This window comes from Rhea pennata, chromosome 16, assembly GCF_028389875.1.
Source record: "Rhea pennata isolate bPtePen1 chromosome 16, bPtePen1.pri, whole genome shotgun sequence".
NCBI classification, from domain to species: Eukaryota; Metazoa; Chordata; class Aves; order Rheiformes; family Rheidae; genus Rhea; species Rhea pennata.
Genome location: NC_084678.1, coordinates 1670544 through 1693389, shown reverse-complemented (window position 1 = coordinate 1693389; position 22846 = coordinate 1670544). Strand labels below are relative to the sequence as shown.

Below are 22846 nucleotides of genomic sequence, written 5' to 3'. Positions count from 1 at the left end.
GCCTTTTTGGCCTTTTTTAAGTGAACCTGGATTTTTTCCCCTTAGAACTTCAGCTATTCCTGTCTCAGGCACAGGTCTCTAATGAGTCTCTCTCATGCCCAAAATAAATCAAGCTGGTTATGGGTCAATCCTCCACTTCTGCGTCTGGACTTTCATTTTTTTTCCTTTTTGCTTCTATAATCACACTGCAGTCTGACCTGCAAACACCTTAACATACACCTTCTTACCTACATGTCCCCATGATTTTTGAAGCGACGTCATCTTGGCATTTTTCTTCCAATTCCTCTAGCAACCTCTCCTCTTCCCAAACACTGGAATTCTAAAATATTCTGTACTTGTTCTAGAGCCTGCATGATTTTACCTGTTCTCATTCATATGACATTATTCAGGTGACAAAATTCATTAAGGCACATCCGTTTACACTAGTACACACTGTATGAACAGCATGAGTTTGGAATAAGAGACATGTTAGCAGACCATTTTACCAAAAATCTTGTAACAAATGAATGCACACAATTGAAGAATTTTGGCAAGCCCACACTACTGATCACAACTCAGCTGATGAAAAGTTGGTCACATTTCTTGTCCATATTCCACTGCTGCATGGTAAGAAAAAAAAATCATTTAGATGAATCTCTTCTTCAGAGTATTCTGAATTGCCCTGGAGTTCTTACTATTGCATAGTGACAGCTCTTGCCTAGAAGACCAGTGAGGACATGAAGTAGAAGAGACCTTTCAAGTTCTGCCACATTGCAGAATCACACCTTATCTTCCGCTATATAACCCAGGCTTTCTTCTTTATGGACTTCAATCTCAAATCTAGTTCCTCTTGAGATATGATCTAGAAACAAATTCCATAGCTTTGCTTTTGTAATGCTTAGGAAAATACTCGCTCGAGTATTTTTTAAAAAGTTTTGCTCATTAGTCACTTACTGAATTATTACCATCTGTATGTAGTACGTACAACTTCACATCCCCGTCCTAATCTCCCGCAGAGTAAAAATACTCAAAAAATTAGAAACAAAAAACCAAGAAAACGACAACAACAAAAAAAACCTCCCAAGACCAAGGAAGTAGATCAAAGGAAAGGAATTCATAAAGGATTTTTTTCCCTCTCCTCTCCCCCCAATTCAGTGGCACAATAGAAGTACTTTAAAGGCTGGGTGAGGAAAAACACCATGAAAGTGTAAAATGATACCCGTGTACACCTTTTCTGTTCACCTCCAGATCCACCTTCTCCAGCCAGCCTACCTTCCCACAAACACAAATTCACCTACCAGAATTGCAAGTTCGAGCCAATTCAAGTCATTCCGCTTGTCTCAGCACCCAGTGGGCCAAAAGAAACATGCGTTCACCCTCCATTTCCGCTGGGGGATTCCAGACAGGAAGGGGGAGAGCTTCCACAACTGCAAACAGGCCCTTCCTGAAGTGCTCCATCTACGTCTGCTGCCTACAGCATATCTACCACAGTAATTTTAAACCTGTACACTAAAAAGTCTGCATCAGTAAGTTTGAGTTTGTTATAAAAGGTGTTTCTACGTTCTTGAGAAAACATTCAGGCCTCTGCAAATCAGGAAGCAGAAAACATCTACATTCCAACACTCGTGAACCATAGATGCTCTCAGACTAGTGACTTAAGTTTCTCAAAGTCAAATAACAAATTGATGAATAAAGCCAAACAAGAAGTTAGTTCCCGCAATTTTTAAAGTAAGATTTACCAAATCAATATAGTGAAGTTCTTTCTTTGAGTAAATGGTATCAAAAAGGTATTCGATGAATAACAGAGTAAGTGTAACAGCTGTAAAACCATGAATTGGAATACAATTACTGCAGAGTAGAAAGACTTGGAGTTATGACCATTAGGTGAAACATGGAAAGCAAAATCCAATCACAAACCCAAAGTTCTCTGGACACTAAAGCACCATCTGTGCAGTAAAAGAACTGAATGCTGGAGGCATGAAGGAAACGAGGACAAAACATCAGACAGACTCTGTGCATTAACAGTTTCTGTTCACCAACAGGCCTTTCATCTGCAGCAAACACAGTAGTAGCAGGAATTGGAAGAGATCACTAAAACCCTAAAACAGTATCTGTTTTCAGTTTATACAAAGAAGTGACCATGGAGCGTGGGTTGCTCTAAAACCACTTGAAATAACAGGCTGTTGCTTCCTTTTCAAAACTAAAGGAGAGCCGCAGGAACACTAAGTACTTATGCTACCACATCACTGTCTGTGCAGAACTCTGTATTATGGCGATTCCTCTTGCCTTTCACCGACTAGCTAGCAGTAAAATAATTAAATGATGATACTAAGGTCATATTCAGAGTCAGTCACTGCATTGAAGCAGTTTATATTTCATAGACATCTCACATTATCTGCAGGCTCATATTTGGATTTATACTACATTAAGCATTTTTTATTACTACTTTTGTTAAAAAAAAAAAGGCATTTTTATCCTTATTAGAAAATTTGCTCTTGTTTCAGTCTTAGTCATGCGTGTAACAATAACTTCAGGACAAGTTTCAACACGACAAGTTTAATGCTAAAGCACAAGTCATCCACCTGAAGGAAAACACTACATCTGCTGCTGGTAGAATCGGGGAAGCCAGTTATTACCTTCTACTCTACTATGGCATACTATGCTTGCACTACAAGGAAGAACTGCTATTTGAATTATAACCTTAACAGAAATGTGCTGCAAATTCTCCAAATGGAGGGAAAGGAGTCCAAATAACAAAGAGCTTTTCATGGTGCGGTACACTATTAAGGTGTTGCTTACATAATTTTCTTAACACTTACTTTAAGATATGCCATAACAACAGCATCCAGCTTCCTCAAAATGCTTTATATACACACAGGTAACAGCACCGACAGATGTAAAAAACAGCTGTGTTTAAACAACACCTTAAAACACACTTGACCATCAAAACAATTTTTCATTTTAAAATCTTAGAAAATAAGATCTTGTGCTAAAACTTAGTTGTTCCTATTCAACTGACACCAAACCATTTAAAACTGTATACAAAATGCATCCTATCATAGTAGTAATTCAATTTAAATTTCAGATTAGATAAAGAACTAGCTACTCACTGTTTTATTCTGTTTTTCAAACACAAACACAGCGTTGAAGTTTTCAGACCAAAACCATTATTTATTAAATTAAGGTATCACACTAGTCCTTTTTATTAAAGCCTGAGAGTGAAAAATTTGCCTCAACTTTAAACCTAAAGGCATTTCACTGATGTTAAAATTGACGCGTCATTAACTTAAGTCAATGGCAGAATAATTGATGAGTATAAAAACATTAGGTGACAAATTAGTGACACAAACTCTCCTCCCCGCGAACACACAGGCACGCACTTACCTCTTACCTCACCTCTTAAAAGCACTGAAGTCCATAAATACAAAGCTTTAAGTGTTATAAAAAGCACTCCATTCATTCATAGAAGACAGGACCTAAACTACAGAGCAATGCTGGAATGCAGGGGGGGAATTCAAGACAACTGAATTAACGGTATTTAACAACTTCGCCCCTGCCTTAAAAAAAGGGGGTTTTCCCTAGTATTCAATCAATGGACTGTCAGTACCCAATCGTACCGTTATCAGCTGCTTAACTTCCATAGCTGGTTACACTTAAGAACATGGGATTTATAGAAACTGTCATTTTATTAGAAACGTTTGCATAATAATGAAACAGAATAAGCAAATATTTATTTTCATGTTAAGCATCCTGTTCAAACATGCACGGACCTTCCACATTCTGTGTCTGTCTTCCTGTGAAATCACGTGACAACGCTTTGCTTATATTGCTCAAAACAGCAGTTTTGTAAATGCCTGAGTAATGGAGCACGTTCTAGCAAATACCATCACAGCAAAACGGTAACTGAACAAGCAGGTGCTACACAGATGCTTAGAGTCTTATTCCATAAATGAAACAATCCTATCAATTTAACATTAAGGGGGCACTTGATCAAAATTACCTAAGTACATTCTTGAAGTAGTTTAGGTTCCAAATATACTACTATTTTCCTCCAAAAAGTGCCTTCATTTCTAAGCGACAACTAGCTTTCTATTGTCAAGCATAGCAACATTGCATCTACATACAAACAGATTCAGATATAATGAGAAATAGTTGAAGTGAAACTGTTCAAAGCCATGAAATAGCTAGCTCAAAGTTTGACCTACCTTAAGATTGTCAAGATTCAGAGCGATGCTCTCCCACAGATTGTTTAGTTAAATGCACCATAACTATAGTATTAAGATTTCAAAAGGTTGCCAGCCTTCCAGAGGCAGTGACAGGTCCAGAAAGCCAGACTATGCCAACCAGTAGAGTTGTAGGCAGGAACAATTCCCAATTTCCCTGTGCAAGTATGTCAAGTTCTAAATTTTCCATTTTAAAACTTAGAAGAAAATTGCACTCCCCCAACTGTACACTGCATAGGCAAAGAAAATACGAGTAGGTATTAAGGGAGTAATAGGGTGGTCACTCCCACATTATTTCCAAAAGTTATCCTAGCAGCAATTTATTATCCAGTGAATAGGAAATAGTCTAGTTCATTTGGTAAGTCTTTCAAGACCTCCACAAAGGTGGTGGTGGAAAACAGTGAAGTTAGTCTGAAAGAAGTAAACACAGAATTATGAAATTAATTTTATAGAAATCAGATTCAAATTAAAAGTATCTTCACTGATTTTTGAAAGCTTACTTTAATATATTTGGGGAGCAATCGGTAAGACTAGCTGAACTTGAGGTTCTACACACAAGAACATATAAGAGAAAAACAGCCAAAAAGAAGTGACCTTTGATTCTGCAGAAGCACTGAAGGAACTCAGGTCAGAACTCATCTGATTGCTTCTTTCCTAAACCATCCTGCTGTGAATACATCCATAAAACAAGAATCGCAACAAAGGAACTACACGGGAGTCAGTGCTCCCGAGTAAAAAGAAGTCACAACTAAAACATCCACTTGAAACCTGCATTCAGTCTGGAACAACGGAAAAGAAACCCTTAAAACTGTTTTTTTTTTTCCCCTCCACATTTGATATTCATATTCATGAGCTTAAAACATCCAAGTCAGGAAGGTGGGAAGCACTCACCGCACAAAGAATATCCAAATTTTCCACACAGTAGCAAAGCTCTCCTGAGAAAATTACTGTCAGAAAGCCATCTATGCAGGAAGAAAAGCTACAGCATACCTACCTGATCATAGGCTAGGAAAAGAGGAATGCAGATTCACTACACAGCCACAAACCTTAATCACAAACACCACCAACAGACAGAGATTTTCGTTCTGTTGGAAAGCCACATCCTTTAACTACAATCAAGTTTCCACTACTGAAAACAGATAGGAAGAACCCCCTTGAATATACTTGCCTTCAGAAGCGTTTGACACTGTTTCACTACCTTTTCTACCAAGAGGACAAGTCATTTACTCTGTACACAAACTCTAGCTCATGTTTTCCAAAACCATGTGAAAACATACACCCACAGAAGAGAGGGGAGCATCAGCAAACATGCAAAGTGGCAAAGAAGGCATGTAGCCAGCAATGCTCCTTTCAGACCGAGGTCACAGTTTCTGAAAAACTCTTACAGAAACAAACTTTAGAATCTTTTTAAGATCTGTGTGGAATTCAAAACATGTAAAGAGATCAGACTAGTCTGTGTATGTCTCAAATTAACACATCCTTTTTAGATGCAGACTAAACATTTCCTGATATCCCAAGTGCTGTTTCAAAACAGCTTCCTTACAAGTAATTATCCTACTAAACACAGGAACTGGTATTTTTGCTTGCACTAGACTGTGCATTAAACAGGAAGTGTAATCCTTTGATTCAGGGTCCAATCCACATATTTGGATAATCATCCTAAAACAGCTGCTCTCAAACAGTGGTCCATGGTCCAAACAGTGGCTTTAACCAAGTCCATAATACAGAGTCATTTTGAATTTCACAGGCCAGAAAGTCAACATTGTTCAGAGGTAAACACTGATCAGTACAAAATTTGAGGGCTGACTTCACTCACTGCTGAAAGCAGTGCTGGAAAGACTGCCTCAAGAGACTGAAAAGAAAACGAAACACAGAAACTGAAATTATTTTATAGTTAACGCACAATTTGTGTGCTTACAGTAACTGAGAAAAAAAGTGTTTTCCAGACAGTACACTCCCCTTATGCATAGGAACAGCCCCAGAAATATAAGCTCAACATTTCGTACATGCTAAGACATTCATAGACAACTTATTAAGCACAGGCAGAACAATCTAGCACAACAGGCCAATATGTATGTTCTTTAAAAGCAAAATATTCAGTGTAAACTGGCATTGGGACTGTTATTTTGCACTTTCTTCCTCTGCATTTCCAACAAATTCTGAGCATAGGTTTTTAAGGAAAACATTCATACCATAAAAAGAACAGTACTTATAATTACGTTTTTAAAAAATCCTCCAATTTTCTTATATCCTACAAATCCTCACACCACTCAAATCTTCATTTAAACATGGCAACAACTGTTCATGGATAAAGAACTAGCCTTAATATCATCTGTTACTTAAAAGAATCATTTTCTTTTCAATAGCACAGTAGATTGTGACATTTACTTGTAACCACTTGAAAACTTGGTAAATTTAGATTTAATATCACAATTGCATCTAACTGTCACATTCCTTTCAGGTAAGCTGCAAGTTTACTGTTGACTAATTCATTTTTTTTATACTTTGTGCATAAGATGACAGAAACGTGTTCAACAGACATCACGAATAAAGCACTTTACCACTTGTTATTTTTACAAGTGATACTTTGACACTAACACTTAAGGAACTGCTAGAAAATATCAGCTTAGCCAGTTATACAAACAGAAATACCTACTTCTCAAAACTGTAGAAACTGTATTGTTCCAAAGCACCAGACTAGGCAGGATGTCAACTACTGACATTCAAAGCATCAAGGCCAAAGCAACTGAATTCTAGTAGTGTCAACTGGCTGACTTTCTATCGCTACCTCTTTTTATCAAGTAGCTTTGAGATGTACAAGAGAGGGCAGCTATATATGTTTTACAGTAGATCAGAAGTCCTATTCCTTATTTTTAAGGCTGTTTATGAATATAAACATCTGCAACAGAACAATTTTTATCAAAACTAGCAATATAGTCTGTTACTATCGGGGGCAAACAACATCCTTCATGGTTATCATGTGAACATTCAGTTTAAGGCTATTTCTAACATAAAAGTGAGTTGTTATATAAAATCTATGACTGATTTTTTTAAAGAAATACTTGATAATGAACTCTTCTCTACATATGCTTTAAAAGATCAAGTACTTGGGACAGTAACTACCATGTTTTTAGAGTATATACTTAAATTCCAAATATGCTACAACTTCCTATTTTTCCCAAAAGCCTACTCTTGACAAGAGATGTTTACTAATTCATCATACAAACTATCAACTGCTTGGCAAGATGAAGAGCCCATTCCCTGTCCCAAAAGCTCCACTTAGGCATTCCATCCATGTCAACGTTATCTATGCCAAAGGCTTTTTGTATTGTTTTACAATCAAAAGGAGGGAGGAAAAAAAAAAGTCATTTAAACATATTTAGACCATATAGAAAATCAAAAAACAGAAAATGAAAAATTTCCAAAACAAACCTGCGCTTTTGAGAAAGTCCAAAGGAACAGGCATACAAACAGGTTTCGCAGCATATACTGTGTCTAACACAAGCACTAATAACCCTGTATCCATTACCAACAGGATCAAGATACACATGAAATCAAAAGAAAGTAACAGAACCGTGCATCTAAATCCAGATACCTGTAGATTAATTACATTTCACAACAAGGCACACATTGTTGTGATCCATTTAAACTCGAAAACAGTTATCACCAGTTGCTGCAAGTCAACACACGCTAACATCTTAAATCAATTCTGTGAACAATGAAGCCAAGTTTTCCTTTTCAGCAATTTTATTCTAATGTAAAACATGAAGAAACAAGCACCCAAATAATAACTGCAATATAGTATGAAATTTTAATAAAAGTTGTTTTAAAAAACAAAGATCAAAATTTAAAAACAAACTGAAAGGCTTGACTCCTAGTCACACATCTTTCTGACATCAGGAAGAATACTTTCAAAGAAAAAAAAGAAACAAAGATCTGCTGTTGGAACATTACTCCCAAAGACTGTTGAAACGCATAACATGAAGCTTCAGAGACAGACAGTTTTATTAACAGGAGGCTTAATTTTAAACAGTATATACAAATCACATTACTTTTCCAAAGTCGGGACCACCTAGTAATCTGTCAAAACAAAATTAGGCTAATGAATTACAGAAGCATCTGTGTAATGCGACCGCCTCTTTATTGAAGTACACCTTTATACAATCCTTCCAAATATTCCTGTACTGTGAAATCCTCTCAGGATGCAGCGCTGCACAGGTTTTCAAATCTCTCCTACACACCACATGAATAAAACTGTTGCCACTTGCACCTCTAAATTTTGCCTGACCATTCACTTCAGTGTTCCATGATATGCAACACCAAAAGGCACTGTTTTTCTTTGTCCAAAAAACAAAACAGTTTAAAGATTACCATGTTTAAGTACAATGATTTGCCGGGAATAGCAGGATTTTTCAGGCAATGCCCAAGTCTTAAAATTTATCATAAGCCAAGCCAGGATGAACCGGAGTTCTACTTTTCACTTGTGTTATTACTTCCTTTCCAATTCCGTTTTTCCATGGAAGGTTTTACTGCACAGCAAAGAAAATGGCAACTCTTTACAGACTTTGAATAAACAACAGCACAAGTTTATTGCAAAAATATATAGTAAACTCAGTATTTTCAAGTTTTGGAGAAAAATAAATTTTATCTCTGAATTCACCCATAGCAGTAATCCACAACAGAGTTGCTGAAGATAAAAGCTTCTTTCATACATAAACTAATTTAAAACTTTAGCTGGACTCCAGTCTTCTACTAATAATCACCACTTTGGTTCTCTTAACAGAGATTCTATGTAAGGAGTCAAAAGACACATGAAAAATACAACATCAATATGAACTAGTGTCAAAGATCCTACCTCAACTGATTCATTTAATCCTAACAAATCAAGCTACTTAAACAATGATGAGTATTTTCAAGTTGTTACTTCTACTGCAAATATTTTGTAAGTGTACTATAAAACTCATATGATAATGTTTGAGGTTAGCTATACTTGTGGCAAAAGTCTTATTCCGCACAATTATAATTGCAATATATAAATAACTAAAGGTTATTCCACAAAGAACAGCTTGAATTTTACAGAACGATTCTGCTCATACTTATAGGAATTAGTTTGGTAGACACATCAGCAACGGGCATAATTCAACTGTTCATACAGCGAGAATCTTGAAAAAAATAAAGATACATACACAAAACAATTAATCTGTGTACACTGAGAATTCATTCAGTTGCAGAGTAAAATCAGAACTTTAAACAAAGCTTTGACCTGTAAACAAAGCAAATTCAGCCAGCTTTTAACCAAATCTAGAAATAACTATCTATTTTACAATGGCTTGCAAGAGCACCCACTAAAGAACTTCACTGACTTCATCTATTTCCCTTATCCAAAAACTACATAAAACCAATCTAGATTCCTTGATAAGCATTGTGTCCAGTATAGTTTACCAAACTTTTTCTATGGTGAATAAGAATCTGTCTAGCTTCTCCACACATTTGTACTGGGAAATCCACTGCATATCTACCCTTGCAGTGTTTCTTACATAAATGGCTAACCTAGTGCTCTGTCTTATCAAAACAAATCTGTTTTACAATTTAAACAATCCACAGGTTCTATCCTGGAAATACTATAAAAACCAATCCGGATGCATTTATCACAACACTATTGAGTATCTATTCTACAACTACTTCGTATTAGCAGCTACCCTAAAACAAGTTTTACTTTTCTTGAGCCTATAGGCCTATCATTTAAATCAACAACAGCTGCCATTGCTTCATCACGAGACTCAAATGCAACCATTGCTTCTCCTGTGGGCATGCCTTTTTCATTGTATTTTAAGCACACTGAACCAGGGATCACTTGGTAACCATAAAAGAAATCCAAAATTTCATCCACCGAAACAGTAAAGGGCATATTTTGCACTTTAATTACCGTTGGTCCTGGCTTCCCAGATCCTGTTCCAAAACCTGGGGGTCCACTAATATGTATATTTCCTGGTCCAGGTCCAAACCCTGGAGGTCCACTTAAGTGTCCAAGACCACTTGCAATTCCTGGAGGGCCACCAGCAAAACTGGGGGGTCCACTTAAATTACCAGGACCATTACCAAAATTCTGAGGGCCCCCTCCAAAACCTGACGGTCCACTCAAATTACCAGGACCACCTGCAAAACCTGGGACCTCAATAGCTGCACCAGGTAAACCGCTACTTGCAACTGAAGGTATTCCTGGTCTAGAATCACCAAAGCCACCTATTCCAGGTGGCGGTAGAGGGGGACCAAATGTGTTAGAGGCACTAAAGTTACCAGGAAAATTAAACGGAGGACCATTGTTTGCATCTTTTGAACTTCCCCCCAAGAAGGCATGTTCATCCCCACCAGCGCTTGGTGCCCCCGGCACAGCTGCGTTCCCTTGCATTGGCATTTTCAGTAGCTTTTTCCCTTGAGATGGTGGGTTTCTCTCAATTTCTCTCATTTCTTCTACAGTAATCAAACGTAAAACAACATCTCTTCCATTCAGTTTTTTACGGTGCAAACGCTCTGCCTTACGAGCATCATCTTCAGCTTTAAACTGAACCAGTGCTTGTCCTAAACCTTGCCCATTGCTATCAACAAGAATTTGCACAGAGTTTTCTTCTACTGCCAGTCCCTCCAGAAACTGAAGGATTTCTATTTTTGTTATATTGTATGGAATATTAGATATATGCGCACATAATTTAGGTGAGCCTGGTTCTCCCTCAGCATTCAACATGATTTCTCTCTGGTCATAGTTGAAGTTCTGCAATCTTTTACGAATCATGTCTATCTTCTCTAACATTGCCTTTTTGGTAATAGGATGAACTTGAATAAAACGATTCCCTATATACTGCTTATGATGACACAAAGCTGCTTTGTAATCAGCTTCATTCCTGAACTCAACAAAACCCTCTCCAATTGCCTTCCCATTAGGTCCATAAGCTATGTAGATGCTGTCTTCAACTATATCCAGCTTTTTAAAAAAATCTATTACATGTTTGTTCTCTGATTCAAAAGGAAGACCTTTTAAATAGACACAGAAACCCTGCTCATGGGGAGATCTTGACCGTGACCTTTTCTGTCCACTAGGAGATTTGGACCTAGAATGAGGCTGTGGAGGAGGGTGTGATTGCCCAGAGGGACCCATGGTTTGCTTGAAAGTTATATGGCCTCCAGCAGCCACCCACTGTCTCTCTGTTGCAGGACTAACTTCAACATAGCGCTGAATCATCAGCATTCTGTTTCGCTTCAGCGCTTCAAAGGTATCTTGAGGAGAAAAAAACTTAACTAGTCCATTTCCATTATTTCGACCTACATGATCCTTCAGCATATGGACTGCATCCACACGGAGCCCAAGGAAAAAGTCTTTCACATCGGATTCTGTTGCAGAAAAGGGCATTCCATGAACGCTGACATACAAGTCATCAGGATTGATAGGAAGTGGTTTGACACTACTTTGAGAATTCATCTGGATAGGATTTACAGGATTCATGGGACCCATAAACAATGGATTCAAGCCGCTGTTTATATTCACTGCTGCTCCAGACCCATTCATTCCAGTGGGCAAAGGTGCTACTGGCGGAGGATTCAAAGGAGGCATTCCTGACATGGGAGGTATAGGTGTCATTGGGGGCACCGGAGGCACAGGGGGTATTGGGGGAACTGGAGGAACAGGAGGCAGTGTGGGTACAGGAGGCGGAACAGGTATTGGGGGAATAGAAGGCATTGGTGGCAAAGATGGCATGGCTGGGATAGGAGGGATTGGTGGAGGAGGTACTGTGTTCATTGGGGATGCTGTACTAGGTATAGTTGAGCTAAATGTTGGGCTACCAAAGGTACTCCCAAGATTTGGAGGTGCAGTCCCCATACTGGCAGTAGAAAATGTGGATATGTTTTTATTGCTTTCATGCACAGTAGTAGAAGCAGTTACTACACTAGGAGAAGGATTATTAAAGTTAGGTACAGTAGTAGGTAAGTTTACCCTTCCACTCATTCCAGAACTAGGTGGTGGTCCCGACCTGCTAGCATTTGCTGGTGGCATATCTAGATTGGCAGTTTCAAAACGCCTACGACTGAGTTCTATCATGTTTTGCATTTCAGTTTTACTGCTCAGCAATAGTGTCACTTTTGACCCTTTAATTGTACCACCTGTGCGCATCATACCAAGCCTCGCATCTTCATCAGTGGCAAAAACGATGAAAGCCTCACCCAGTTCACCCCCTACAATATGCACGCCCCCATCAGGAATGGTCAATCCAGAGAAGAAGTGGCGAATGTCCATGGTCCCCGCCACAATCGGGAGACCTTGCAAGCGGATGACCACAGCCATGCTGCGCTGAAACAACACACACCTGCAGATGAGAAAAGGCAACGGCTATGTCAGACTACTGATTATGACACCATGCATTTACCTACAGACACCATCTACTATATTTGTTTACATATTCCTAACAACATCTTGCAAAGTTTAAGCATGTTTATATTCCAAGTTCTTTATTCACGTTTGCTTACTTCATACAGATTGAAGTATTAAACATTTACCAACACAATTAGTATAAGGTTTGCACTGCAAATTCCAAAATAAACTGTTAAACCGAAACCCACAAGTGTCAGTACAAAAAGGACAGCAAAAATCAGAACTATTATATCAATAGTTCTATAATTAACGGAACATAAGCAAAATGAGTATTTCAGCTAAGTAAATAAATTTCAGTTACCATACATTGATACGATATCCATTGTACCTGGCAAAGTGACTGCCAGAAACTCTGTACAACTATGGGCAATAAACAGTTTCTCATTTGGAAAGGGATTTTAACATGTCAGGTGGAAAGATGGGGAACACACAGGCAATTGAACTGAAACCCATTACTCACAACTCGCAACACTATGAATCACTAAACACAGTGACACGGGCCATTTAGATTTTAATGAGCTTACATTTTTCTCCTAGCAAAGACAAGAGGTCGAGGTGACAGCAAAGTTAATTAACAGTTATAAACTAACCCCAAACATTTTGTGACTTTAGATATAGACCTTTCCTGGACTAGATAAACATCTAGGCATAGTCTAGCTAAATACCTTGTTTTTAATACTTTGGATTTTGAATGTCTTAGAGGCAAAGTATGATTTATAAAAACTATCTATGTTCTGTCCAGTAACACACCTCCAGTCTCTGGCACAAGTAAATTACCTCTGTGTTAGCTGAGGTTTGTGAAAGCTTAAGATCAATTTCAAACAGCAAGATCTTGACAAAAGTTACCTCGAACACATTCTACAGAAGACTCTGAGGTTACATCAGAAGATCAAGATAAATACAAATTTAGAAAACTTCACTTACTCTTGACAACCCTCAGGAAAGACTGAAAGCAGCCTAATACTAGCACAGCTCACCCATTCAGAAGTCAGCCTTTTATTCTGAACACTCAGCAGCAGCACCTTGTTTCACCTGAACCACTCCTTCCCTGAAGCTTCTGAACTGATTGGTATTTAGAAAGCTAAAAATCTGTATGAAAGACCTTTGAGGCTCCCATTTACCACCCGTACATGGTGTTAACATACTCATTAGGCACTTGAAATCAAGGATGAACCAGATGACACAATGCAATGCTAGGAGGCAACAGACCATGACAAACTATGATCATTAACTATCTCACAACATTTCACATTCACTTAAGCATTATAGCCCAGCATACAATCAAATCTCAAGTCAGCTGCATTTGCCTGCTCAGGTTTTCCAAGGAATTTAGAGTAGAGATATTGTAAACTACCAGGTAAAGCCACTGTCCAACAGTTTAGCCACGTGATAACAAGGCCAAATTCTGTACTTAATGAAAACAGTAGTAATGACTTATGAGGAAAAAAAGAAGCAATTCTTTTTTTGGCACGGTGGAACTTCAGATTACTAAATTGGGTAGTTAGGTATTTTTTGTTGTCTATAAACCAGAGTTAATCCCTTCCATTCACTAATCATGCCAAAAAACACGCTAGGATATTACATGACACTAGCTCACACTTAATAAGTGTGGATGAGCCTTCTCCCTCAAGAAATAAGCAGAGAAGCCTACAAGCGCAGCGTCAGCTATGCTGCTCTAGCTGCTGTAAATGAATACCTACTTTCTTACTAGAACATCTTTTTAAAAATATATATATATATATGAAAATCTAGCTATATACACCACTAAAAAACCTCCTATTTCACCAACAATGGCAACAACAGAAAGGGAACATATGCTAAGTTATTATTAGAGAGCAAGTTTCCCACTTCCTGCTCCTGGCAAGGTATAATCTGGGGGAAAATAAACCAAAAACAAAAATCCATTTATCTCTTCTAATCACACTGTCATTTAACTTAAGAACAAAGTTTGCTACCTTATCATTTTCCAGCAGCAAAACAGATGGCCCACATGAGAAAGAAATGACAAAAGAAGAAATAGCTATGTTATGTATACACCTAAGAAAGCATTTAAAGCTTTTTGCATTGTTTTAAAATTGTGCTATTTTCAGTGGTCTTGTTGTTTTATTTTAAACTTGCCTAACACTGCTATCAATCTCTGAAACTAAAATTAAAAATGCTTACTTTCTTAAAGTCATACAAACGGGGACTGCCAAACAAACTTGCTGCATTATGCTACAGGATTGCTTTCAAATTACATGATCCTGAAGCAAGCGAATGGCATAAAGCACCCCTGTTACTGCATCTACACTTTGAGAGTTACAAGTCATTTCAAAAGCTTTGAAATGTTTTGTATTGCCTGTTATAAAAAGAAATGAGTTTTAAAAACTTTGAAAACATCTTACTCCTGAAGCAAAACTTTCTTCTATTAAACGGGAGGTTACTTCTTCATAGTCATTTCCTTGTTAACGCAAAAGGCATGACAATCTGACAGGGCCATTAGTTAAACAAAAGCAACTTGGAAAGGTCTTTCTACTCAGACTTACTGGTTTAGAGTAAGTATTCTTTATCAGAATTGACAGCCTACTAGGTAAACACACTTAATAATGATTCTGTGAATCCAGCCCTTAAGACAAAAAAAAAAAAAAAAAAAAAGAAAGAAAGAAAGAAAGAATTCAAGCATTTGAACATTTAGGCAACTTTGAGAATAATGCAACCATCTCAATCTTGCTCTTAATTCAAAGCTTCATTATCAAAACAGCTTTAAAACATCCCTTGGCATTTCTAAGTATGCTATTTAGGTCTCAGGAAACTGTTATGGCCAAAAAGAAAAATAATCAGTGTTTAGACACTTAAATTAACGCATACAATTGCCAGAAAAACTGGCCACAATGACCTCAACATAACTAATTCCATGCATGACTCTAATCAAGTGCTTAATATTAAGCAAGAGCTAGCAGTAGCAGGGTATTAAGAAAAAGAATTTCAAAGACCTCATCAAGTATTTTGGCAAGAAATACTCTGTCAACTCAAAACTAGTTCAGAGTTACCCAGGATTTCAGTGCTTTAACAGAGTATTACCTCTGTGATTTGAGGGGAAAAAAATGGTGCAATAAAAGAAACAAGTTTCACACAAATAAGCACTCACAAGTCGGATTTTTTAAAAAAAGGTCGTTAGGAGACAAATTTTCAAACTAATGAAAAAGCACGGCCTGCTGAAATATTTCAGTGTTGATTTATTAAAGATATATATATATATGTGTGTATGTGTGTGTATGCATATATATATATATATACATATACATATACATATATATATATATATATGCATCCACAGGGGCAGGATTAACTGCAGACACAGAATAGGCCAAATCCCTATTAAGCATATACTGAAGGCTTTTTGTTGGGCTGTTGAGACGTTCTCAGGCTTTTTCCCTCTATGAACAGATATTTTAAACATTTAAAAAATACATATAAAAGAGACAGGAAGCATAAAAATCAAAAGTTATACTATAGCCAAATCATCCATTCTATCAAGTTGAGACCACAAAGGAAAAGACCTGCCAACAAGCAGTCTGGTTCAAGTAATTCAATAAACCTTAAAAGCACATCTATAATCATGTCTTCAGAAACGTAGATATCACATTAGAAAAGGGTGTACAGTACTAAAGGAAAATTTTGCCTCCTCAATCTATGTATTGGTCAGTAAAATAAGCAGAAACTGAGTCATATCTATAAAATGATAAAACAGAAAACACTAGACTGGCCTTGTAAGACATATGCATCTCTCAAGTTAGAACAAGTTTAGAAGTCTGCCTAATCCTTAAGGAGTGTTAATCCACAATACCCACACAGTACACGCACACAATATATTTGGCAATTCTTGGATGAAGACTAGAAAATGGAATAACATTGGTGTTGTAGGAGGAATTTAAAGCATCTGGGCTGTGACTGTCTAGCAATTGCTAAAACTGCAGAATGCGGGGCTTTTTTGAAAAAGCTAAAATTAACCTGTTAGATTAGGATAGCTTCAAATTAGCTCAGAGATAACTATCTGATCCTCTAACTGCAGCAAACCTAATTAGAACCAACTACTATACACTTTTATATACCAATGGTTAGAAACAGATCTATAGCCTGTGCAAAAAAACCTGGGAGATTGTTCAGGGCTACCACATGCTAATGAAACAACTAAACAGTTTGGCAAAAAAATCTGTTTACAAGAACAACATGGTCAGAACCACCATCATCAATGGGAGTCAAGTAAAAAGAACAACTATAGATTATTTGACCCAGCTGTTCTGACACTAATTCAGAGGTTCTGAAAGCTTCAAATCTCTCTTAATATATACTCAATATGCATAAAAAGAAATCTTCAATTCAAAGTCTCTTACCTGTAAAGACAGATGTTTTTTCTTAACAAGTAGCAGAAGCCAAGCCAATCCTGTGGGCAACCAATTAAAACCAACTTTTAGACTGCAATAAAGAATAAATGGAGGCAAAAATCAATGCAGGCAACACAAGAGCAGTAACAGTCCACAAAGAACTGTTTATACAGAAAGTTCAATCCTGAGACCACCACAAGGCACTGAAACATACAGCAATGACAAGAATAAGAGTGCATTTTCTAATACTCGATATCTGTATCACTTTTTGACAATTACATTGTAGTTACTGTAGTTTCAAGACATGAATACGTCTTCCCAAAAGAATATGAAAAAGAACCAGGAAACATTCAGAGCATCTTTCATTTTTTTCCATTTCCAATAGCTAAACAAATCACTATCTGTCAAAGACAGTTTAAGAACCTAGATTTTAAACAAACCCTTGCTCTATCAATTGGTACAAATCATATTCCTTCCTCCAACTGTTCATCTTCTTACTTGAACAAAACAACACCATAAGCCACAAATCAGAAATCTCTAGCTGCACATGAACAATTTTTTAAGCATCATACAAACTGGTGGAACTTAGTTGCACTTCATATACGATCAACCTTCTGAAGAGGTGACATTTCTGTGCCGTCACCTCTAAATAACATACAGTAAGAATCCCTTGCTTAGGTAACATCTTTTCATTTGTAACCTGCCATCTTATAATCCAACTCCTGATCCAAAACCCATTTTTTCCCCCACATTTGAGAGCATTAAAACTATCTTCCTGGGAATATGACTCAACAAGAAAGCTAAACATTTCAAGGAGGAATATGCATTTCTTATTTAAAGAAGGGATAGAAAACCTCTTTTTCTTTCATTTCTTAGCAAACCATCTTATACTAAAATTCTGATTCTTTGGAGAGTTATCCAGAAAATAACACAGTAAAAACAAACTGCTTCCTTTTCACACAGCCCAAACAATTTTCAGTTATAAGCATTATTAGCAAAGTAAACTTACAGAAAGAAGTACTAGCAAATATCCACAAACTCCCTAACAGAAAGGATTAAAATGAACAGATATTCACAGATCTTTCAGGACATTAACAGCAGACTTGCAAATGAGACAGATGCAACTATGCCCTTCAAACTTGTATTAAAACAGTAAATGTGTTCAATGAAGGAAGTCTATATAGTTTTAAGCAGACTTTTAAGAAAAAAATCCTATATTTGTAGGTTTCAGCTACATACTTTTGTATCTGGCATCGTTTCAGACAGTGTTTTATGATGCAGAAGAGAACATAATCACCTGAAGAAGAAAACGTATCTGCTCTAACAGGCAGACAGATCTATCATGCACAAGGAACTATCCATTTGAGGAGAAAAAAAATCACTCAAGATATTTCCAGTACAGCAACCACAAAGTTGCATATGCATCTTTTTATGACACTGAAAACAAGCTGAAGATCTCCAGAGCCCTAAGATGACATGCGCTAAGGTAAAACACCGCATACACAAAACCAAGCAGCATTCTTCACAATAGGTGCAAAACTCCATTCTATCATGTTTAACTTTTCCAGCAATCGTTATCATTATCTATTTACGTAAAGAAGTCTCAATTCTCTCATCTTTAAAGAAAAAAAAAAACACCACACGTCACCCTCGTAGGTAAAGATATTCTCTCAAATCAACCTGGTGCTCAAGAGCACATTAACTAGGTAAGCAGACTATGGCACAGCTGCTCCCTTACAACCCTGACACCAAACCTCAACAGCTTCACAGAAAAAAATATCCACAGTATCCAACTAACTACACAGAAGAACAACCATCCAGTGAACATAAAGCAGCTGATGAAACAACCTTAGGACTCCACCGAGGAAACAACCTCCTGATTTACTTGCCTAACCCCAGCACATCGAAGTGGGGAAGGAAACTTGGCAAGAATGAACAAGTTCAAGAATGACTAGTGAAACAAGGGCCAAGAGCTTCCTCGAAAGAAGGTTCAGAGAGACCCTTACTTCTGGGACCCACTTCAAAACTAACTTGTGCTTACGGAACTACTTTTTTAGCAGGAAAATTTAGTAGAAAAATATCGTAGGTTACTGCACGGCAAGTTCGCTCGCATTTAAAGAGCATCCCCGCCCAGCGGTGGCAGGGCCGCAGGTGCTAGGATACTCTTCCGTGAGAGGTGCAGAGCGCTCGCCCTGCTTCATGCCCCAGGGCTCGGCGAGAGGTGGCCGCCGGTGCCCCCCACGGCCGCGCCGGCCCGCGCCGCTTCCTGCCGCGCCACCGGGCCGAGGCGCCGCCAGCGGCCCCCGCCGGGCGCCGCCGCGCCGCAAAGCCGCTCGCCGCCGCTCTGGGCCGCGGCCCACCGCGGCGCCGCCCAGCCACGGCCGCCGCCGCCACGGCCCCGCGGCAAGGTCACGCGGCGCCCCCGCCGGCCGGGCCCCTCGCCGCGCACATACTCACCTGCCCGCGCCGCGCCGCGCAGCTCCGCGGGCGCCGGCCGCGGGCGGAGCCGCAGCCCGCGGCGCAGCGCCCCCGGCCTCAGCGCGCCAGGCCGCGGCGAGGCGGCAGCGGCGCCTGCCCACCGACGCCGGCGGCCGCGGCCGCCATCGGGCGCCGAGCGCGGCGGGACCGCGCGGGAGGAGCCGCCCGCTCCGGCGCGGCGCGGCCCTTTGTGCGCGGGGACGCGTGCCAGCCGCGCCGCGCCGCGCCCGGCCTCCCTCCCCTCGCCCCGCCGCAGGGCTCGCAGCGCGGGGCAGGCGGCGCGGGACCGGCCGGCCCCGGCCCGCCCGGGCGCTGCCGCTCGCTTACCGAGGGATCTGTACGGGAAAAAGGGGTTAGAAAGGAGCTAAACCGCCGCCCGGGCCCCGCTCCGCGCGCCGAGCCCAGCGCCACCGACCGAGCAGCGCCACAAAATGGCCGCCACGGCTGCGGCGCCGCCAGCCGCCGCGAGGGAGGGGAGGGGCGGGGCGGGGGGGAGAGGGGAGAGAGTCAGTGGCCCGTGGGGGCGGGACTTAGCGGCGCGCGAAGGGCCCTCTGCCGCCCGCCCTGCCCTCACTGCGCATGCTCCGAGCGGCCGCACCCCGCGCCGCCGCCCGCCCCACCCTCGCTGCGCATGCCCCATGCGGCAGCGCCCCCTACCGTCCGTTCTGCTCTCACTGCGCATGCCCCATGCGGCAGCGCCCCCTACCATGCGGTCTACGCTCACTACGCATGCGCCTTGCGGCAGCGCACACCGCACAGTGCCATGGGGGGGATGTTCACTGAGGTAACTCATGGGTAGGATTTTTTTTGGTTTGTTTTCTTTTTTTTTTTCATTAGAAAGCGTCCTTTGTCTCCCCAGAAAACAGAATCTTTTTCAAAAGGCAAAACCACAGTTAGAAGGCTGAAAAAGGCAACGTCGGACTTAGGCCAGCGGAAGACTGGCATTGCTGCGTCCGGCACAGTAGTAATACATTGATAGTGTGAAACATTTTCTGCAGATTAATTGTAGGGAAATTGAGCATATCAGACTAATTGCTGAGGAAACACGAACTTGAAGCATCAAGTTTCTAATGAGCAAGAGTCCTGGGAAAATAGGCTGGTTTTGACTTCTTTGCTTAGGAACAGGTTGCAGAATTAAAATGAAAACTGGATTACGCTGGATCACGTCATTTTGCTTCTAACTCCCCAGTACTGTATTTGCCCTTTGCTTGCTTAAATACATTAACCATACAAATAACTAGACAGATAGAAGGTGCTCTGAGTGCCCCTAAAGCAAGTGAGGAAACACCCGTCAAAAGATTTTCTGTTGCTGCACTTCAATAGATGCCAGTCTTGCAACAGCTTTGATTTTCCTAATTAAAAGAAAAAAAGCCTGCATCTTTACTAAAAAAAAAATGATGAAATTAGTTGCACCTCAGGTTAAAGCCTCTGTTCAAATGATTTTGTCAGTTCAACAATTTGGTTACCTTTGGTTATTTTTCTCCTCTTTTAACAGAAAGCGGGGCCAAATTACATGATGGAGTTACTGTCCTGCTTCAAGCCCATGTGATCGGGCACAAGACTGCTTGGCCAGGCTCCTCAGTAACCACCACCCTATGTTTTGCTTCCTTTTTTATCCCCTCTTTTGCATCCCAATTTTTCCCTTCTTTACCACCCCTGTTTACCACTCCCCCCAAACACAGTCCATTCCTGTTTGCTTTTTTCCTCATTGGCTCTGGTCTTGCTGACTTTACACCCTATTTGGTATTTGTGATGAGTTTGCCTTGACAATTTATCGGTTCTGTCAAGCTAATACCTCTTTTTTGTCTGATTAGTTGTACCCCAGGTCACAGTGGGCCATCTTTTTTTACAGTATCCGTAATTCGCTTGTTGTCTCATTAGTGGCACAAGGTGTGTGTGGGGGGGGGGGAGCTGTCTGCACGCACACTTTAACCCTGCCCAGAGAAGCAAGCAATTGAAATGAAGTGATAGTATGGACAGCAGCTTCATCATGCCTGCGAGGATCCTGGGGAGAGCTGCTTGCCAAGCAAGGGTGATGGGCTCTAAGATCACATGCAGGCCACTTGAGGCCTCATTTTGTGAAACTGCAGCCCTTAAGGAGCTGCTTCCTCAGGATAGTGGCAGTGACCACTGCTCAGCAGGCAAAAGAGGTAGAAAAGGCAGAGCTGAAGTATCCCAGACCCCAGGAATTCTGTTCCTGTGCAGTGTATTGTGTTACCATAATTGCTTTTTTGTTGCCAAAATATAGCCTGCTTGAGAGACTTCTTCCAGGACACTTGTGACATTTATTGCATAGACTAGCAAAAAATAGGACCAAATTCCCTAGGCCTCACTAGGCTATATCTGTACTGACTCCATGAAGGGCACCAGAGAGCACATCCTGGTGCCTGGGCCAGCTGCTGGAGACCTTGCATATCCTTGCAGTTTGAGGCCAGCACCTTCTGTCTATGCTGCAGTTCAACTAGAGGAAAAACTGGCATAGATGTCTGTGATTTTACAGATTAGACTGTAGAGCTACCTGTATTCTCAGCCATGCCCAAATTTCTATGCAGAGATAATATTCAGCTCACTCCAGATTAATAAGAGCAAGTATGTTTGTAGTGTGGATAAGGTAGAACAAAATGCTGGACTGATAGTGGGAGGATGCCAAGTGACCAAAAGGACCAAGGAGGAGCTGGAAGTATGATGCAGGTGGGAACAGCATAGGAAAAAGAAAGTAGCAGAGTGTCTCTGAAAAGGCAAAACACTGACCAGTAGGCAGGAGGATAAAAGACAAGGACCATTTGGAACAACGTCAAATATGCTCCCCAGTAACATGCATGTGGCAGGCAACCAGAGAAAAATCACCTCGAGGAAAAAGGGGAGTTAGCTTTATTAGGAACTACAAAACTTCTGCAAGACAACCAATTCAGCTGTGTGCTCTACCCAAACCGAAATGAAAGCAGGCTGTTAGGTTTAAAACTTGGGGGTAGGGCAGGCAGGGAAGGACAGGCCATTGTAAATTAATTTACTGATTCCACGTCTGAAAGAAAAATGTCACCCTACTTGCATTATTCTTTTGCAGCACTAGTAATCTGAAAACATACTGCCCTGAATCCCAGGCTCCTTGTTTTTCTACCACTCTGAAAACAATCTTTCTTCCCGTTCAGGCTGTTTTCATTTGGCTGTACAAGGATGCAATTTGGATGAATGAACCCAGTTCAAGTGATTCATGTCACTGTATTTTCTCTTCTGACTACAATGCATCAACGGCAAGATTTAATTAATGATTTCATGATTGTTTCCAGATCGTTCACAAAAATGTTTAGTAACAATAATCCCTGCAGAATTTTTCCAGAAATACTCTTCCAGTTCATCCCTCATTCTCAATTATACTTAAA

General features: G+C 40.1%; 2 protein-coding genes across 5 annotated transcripts in view; both read right to left on the bottom strand.

Moving 5' to 3' along the window:
• CPNE1 (copine 1) overlaps nt 1-19872 on the bottom strand; it is a 46045-nt gene extending 26173 nt beyond the window's left edge. For 3 of the 4 annotated variants that reach the window (XM_062589500.1, XM_062589503.1, XM_062589502.1), the window contains exon 1: nt 19794-19872. The gene's annotated coding sequence lies outside the window, so the exon portion shown is untranslated. Of the gene's footprint in view, nt 1-16997; nt 17069-19793 lie in introns of those variants that run through there. The other variant, XM_062589501.1, reaches the window with a different exon arrangement.
• On the bottom strand, nt 8190-17067 carry RBM12 (RNA binding motif protein 12). Its single transcript, XM_062589499.1, has 2 exons — nt 16998-17067; nt 8190-12559 (listed from the first exon to the last, which is right to left on the bottom strand). Exon 2 carries the CDS (start codon nt 12535-12537, stop codon nt 9898-9900), a length of 2640 nt encoding a protein of 879 aa, XP_062445483.1. The 5' UTR covers nt 12538-12559; nt 16998-17067; the 3' UTR covers nt 8190-9897.
• Nucleotides 19873-22846: the final 2974 nt, after the last annotated feature.

Excerpts from the sequence above, each read along its gene's own strand:
- RBM12 (XM_062589499.1), bottom strand. The coding sequence starts at position 12,537 with ATGGCTGTGGTCATCCGCTTGCAAGGTCTCCCGATTGTGGCGGGGACC.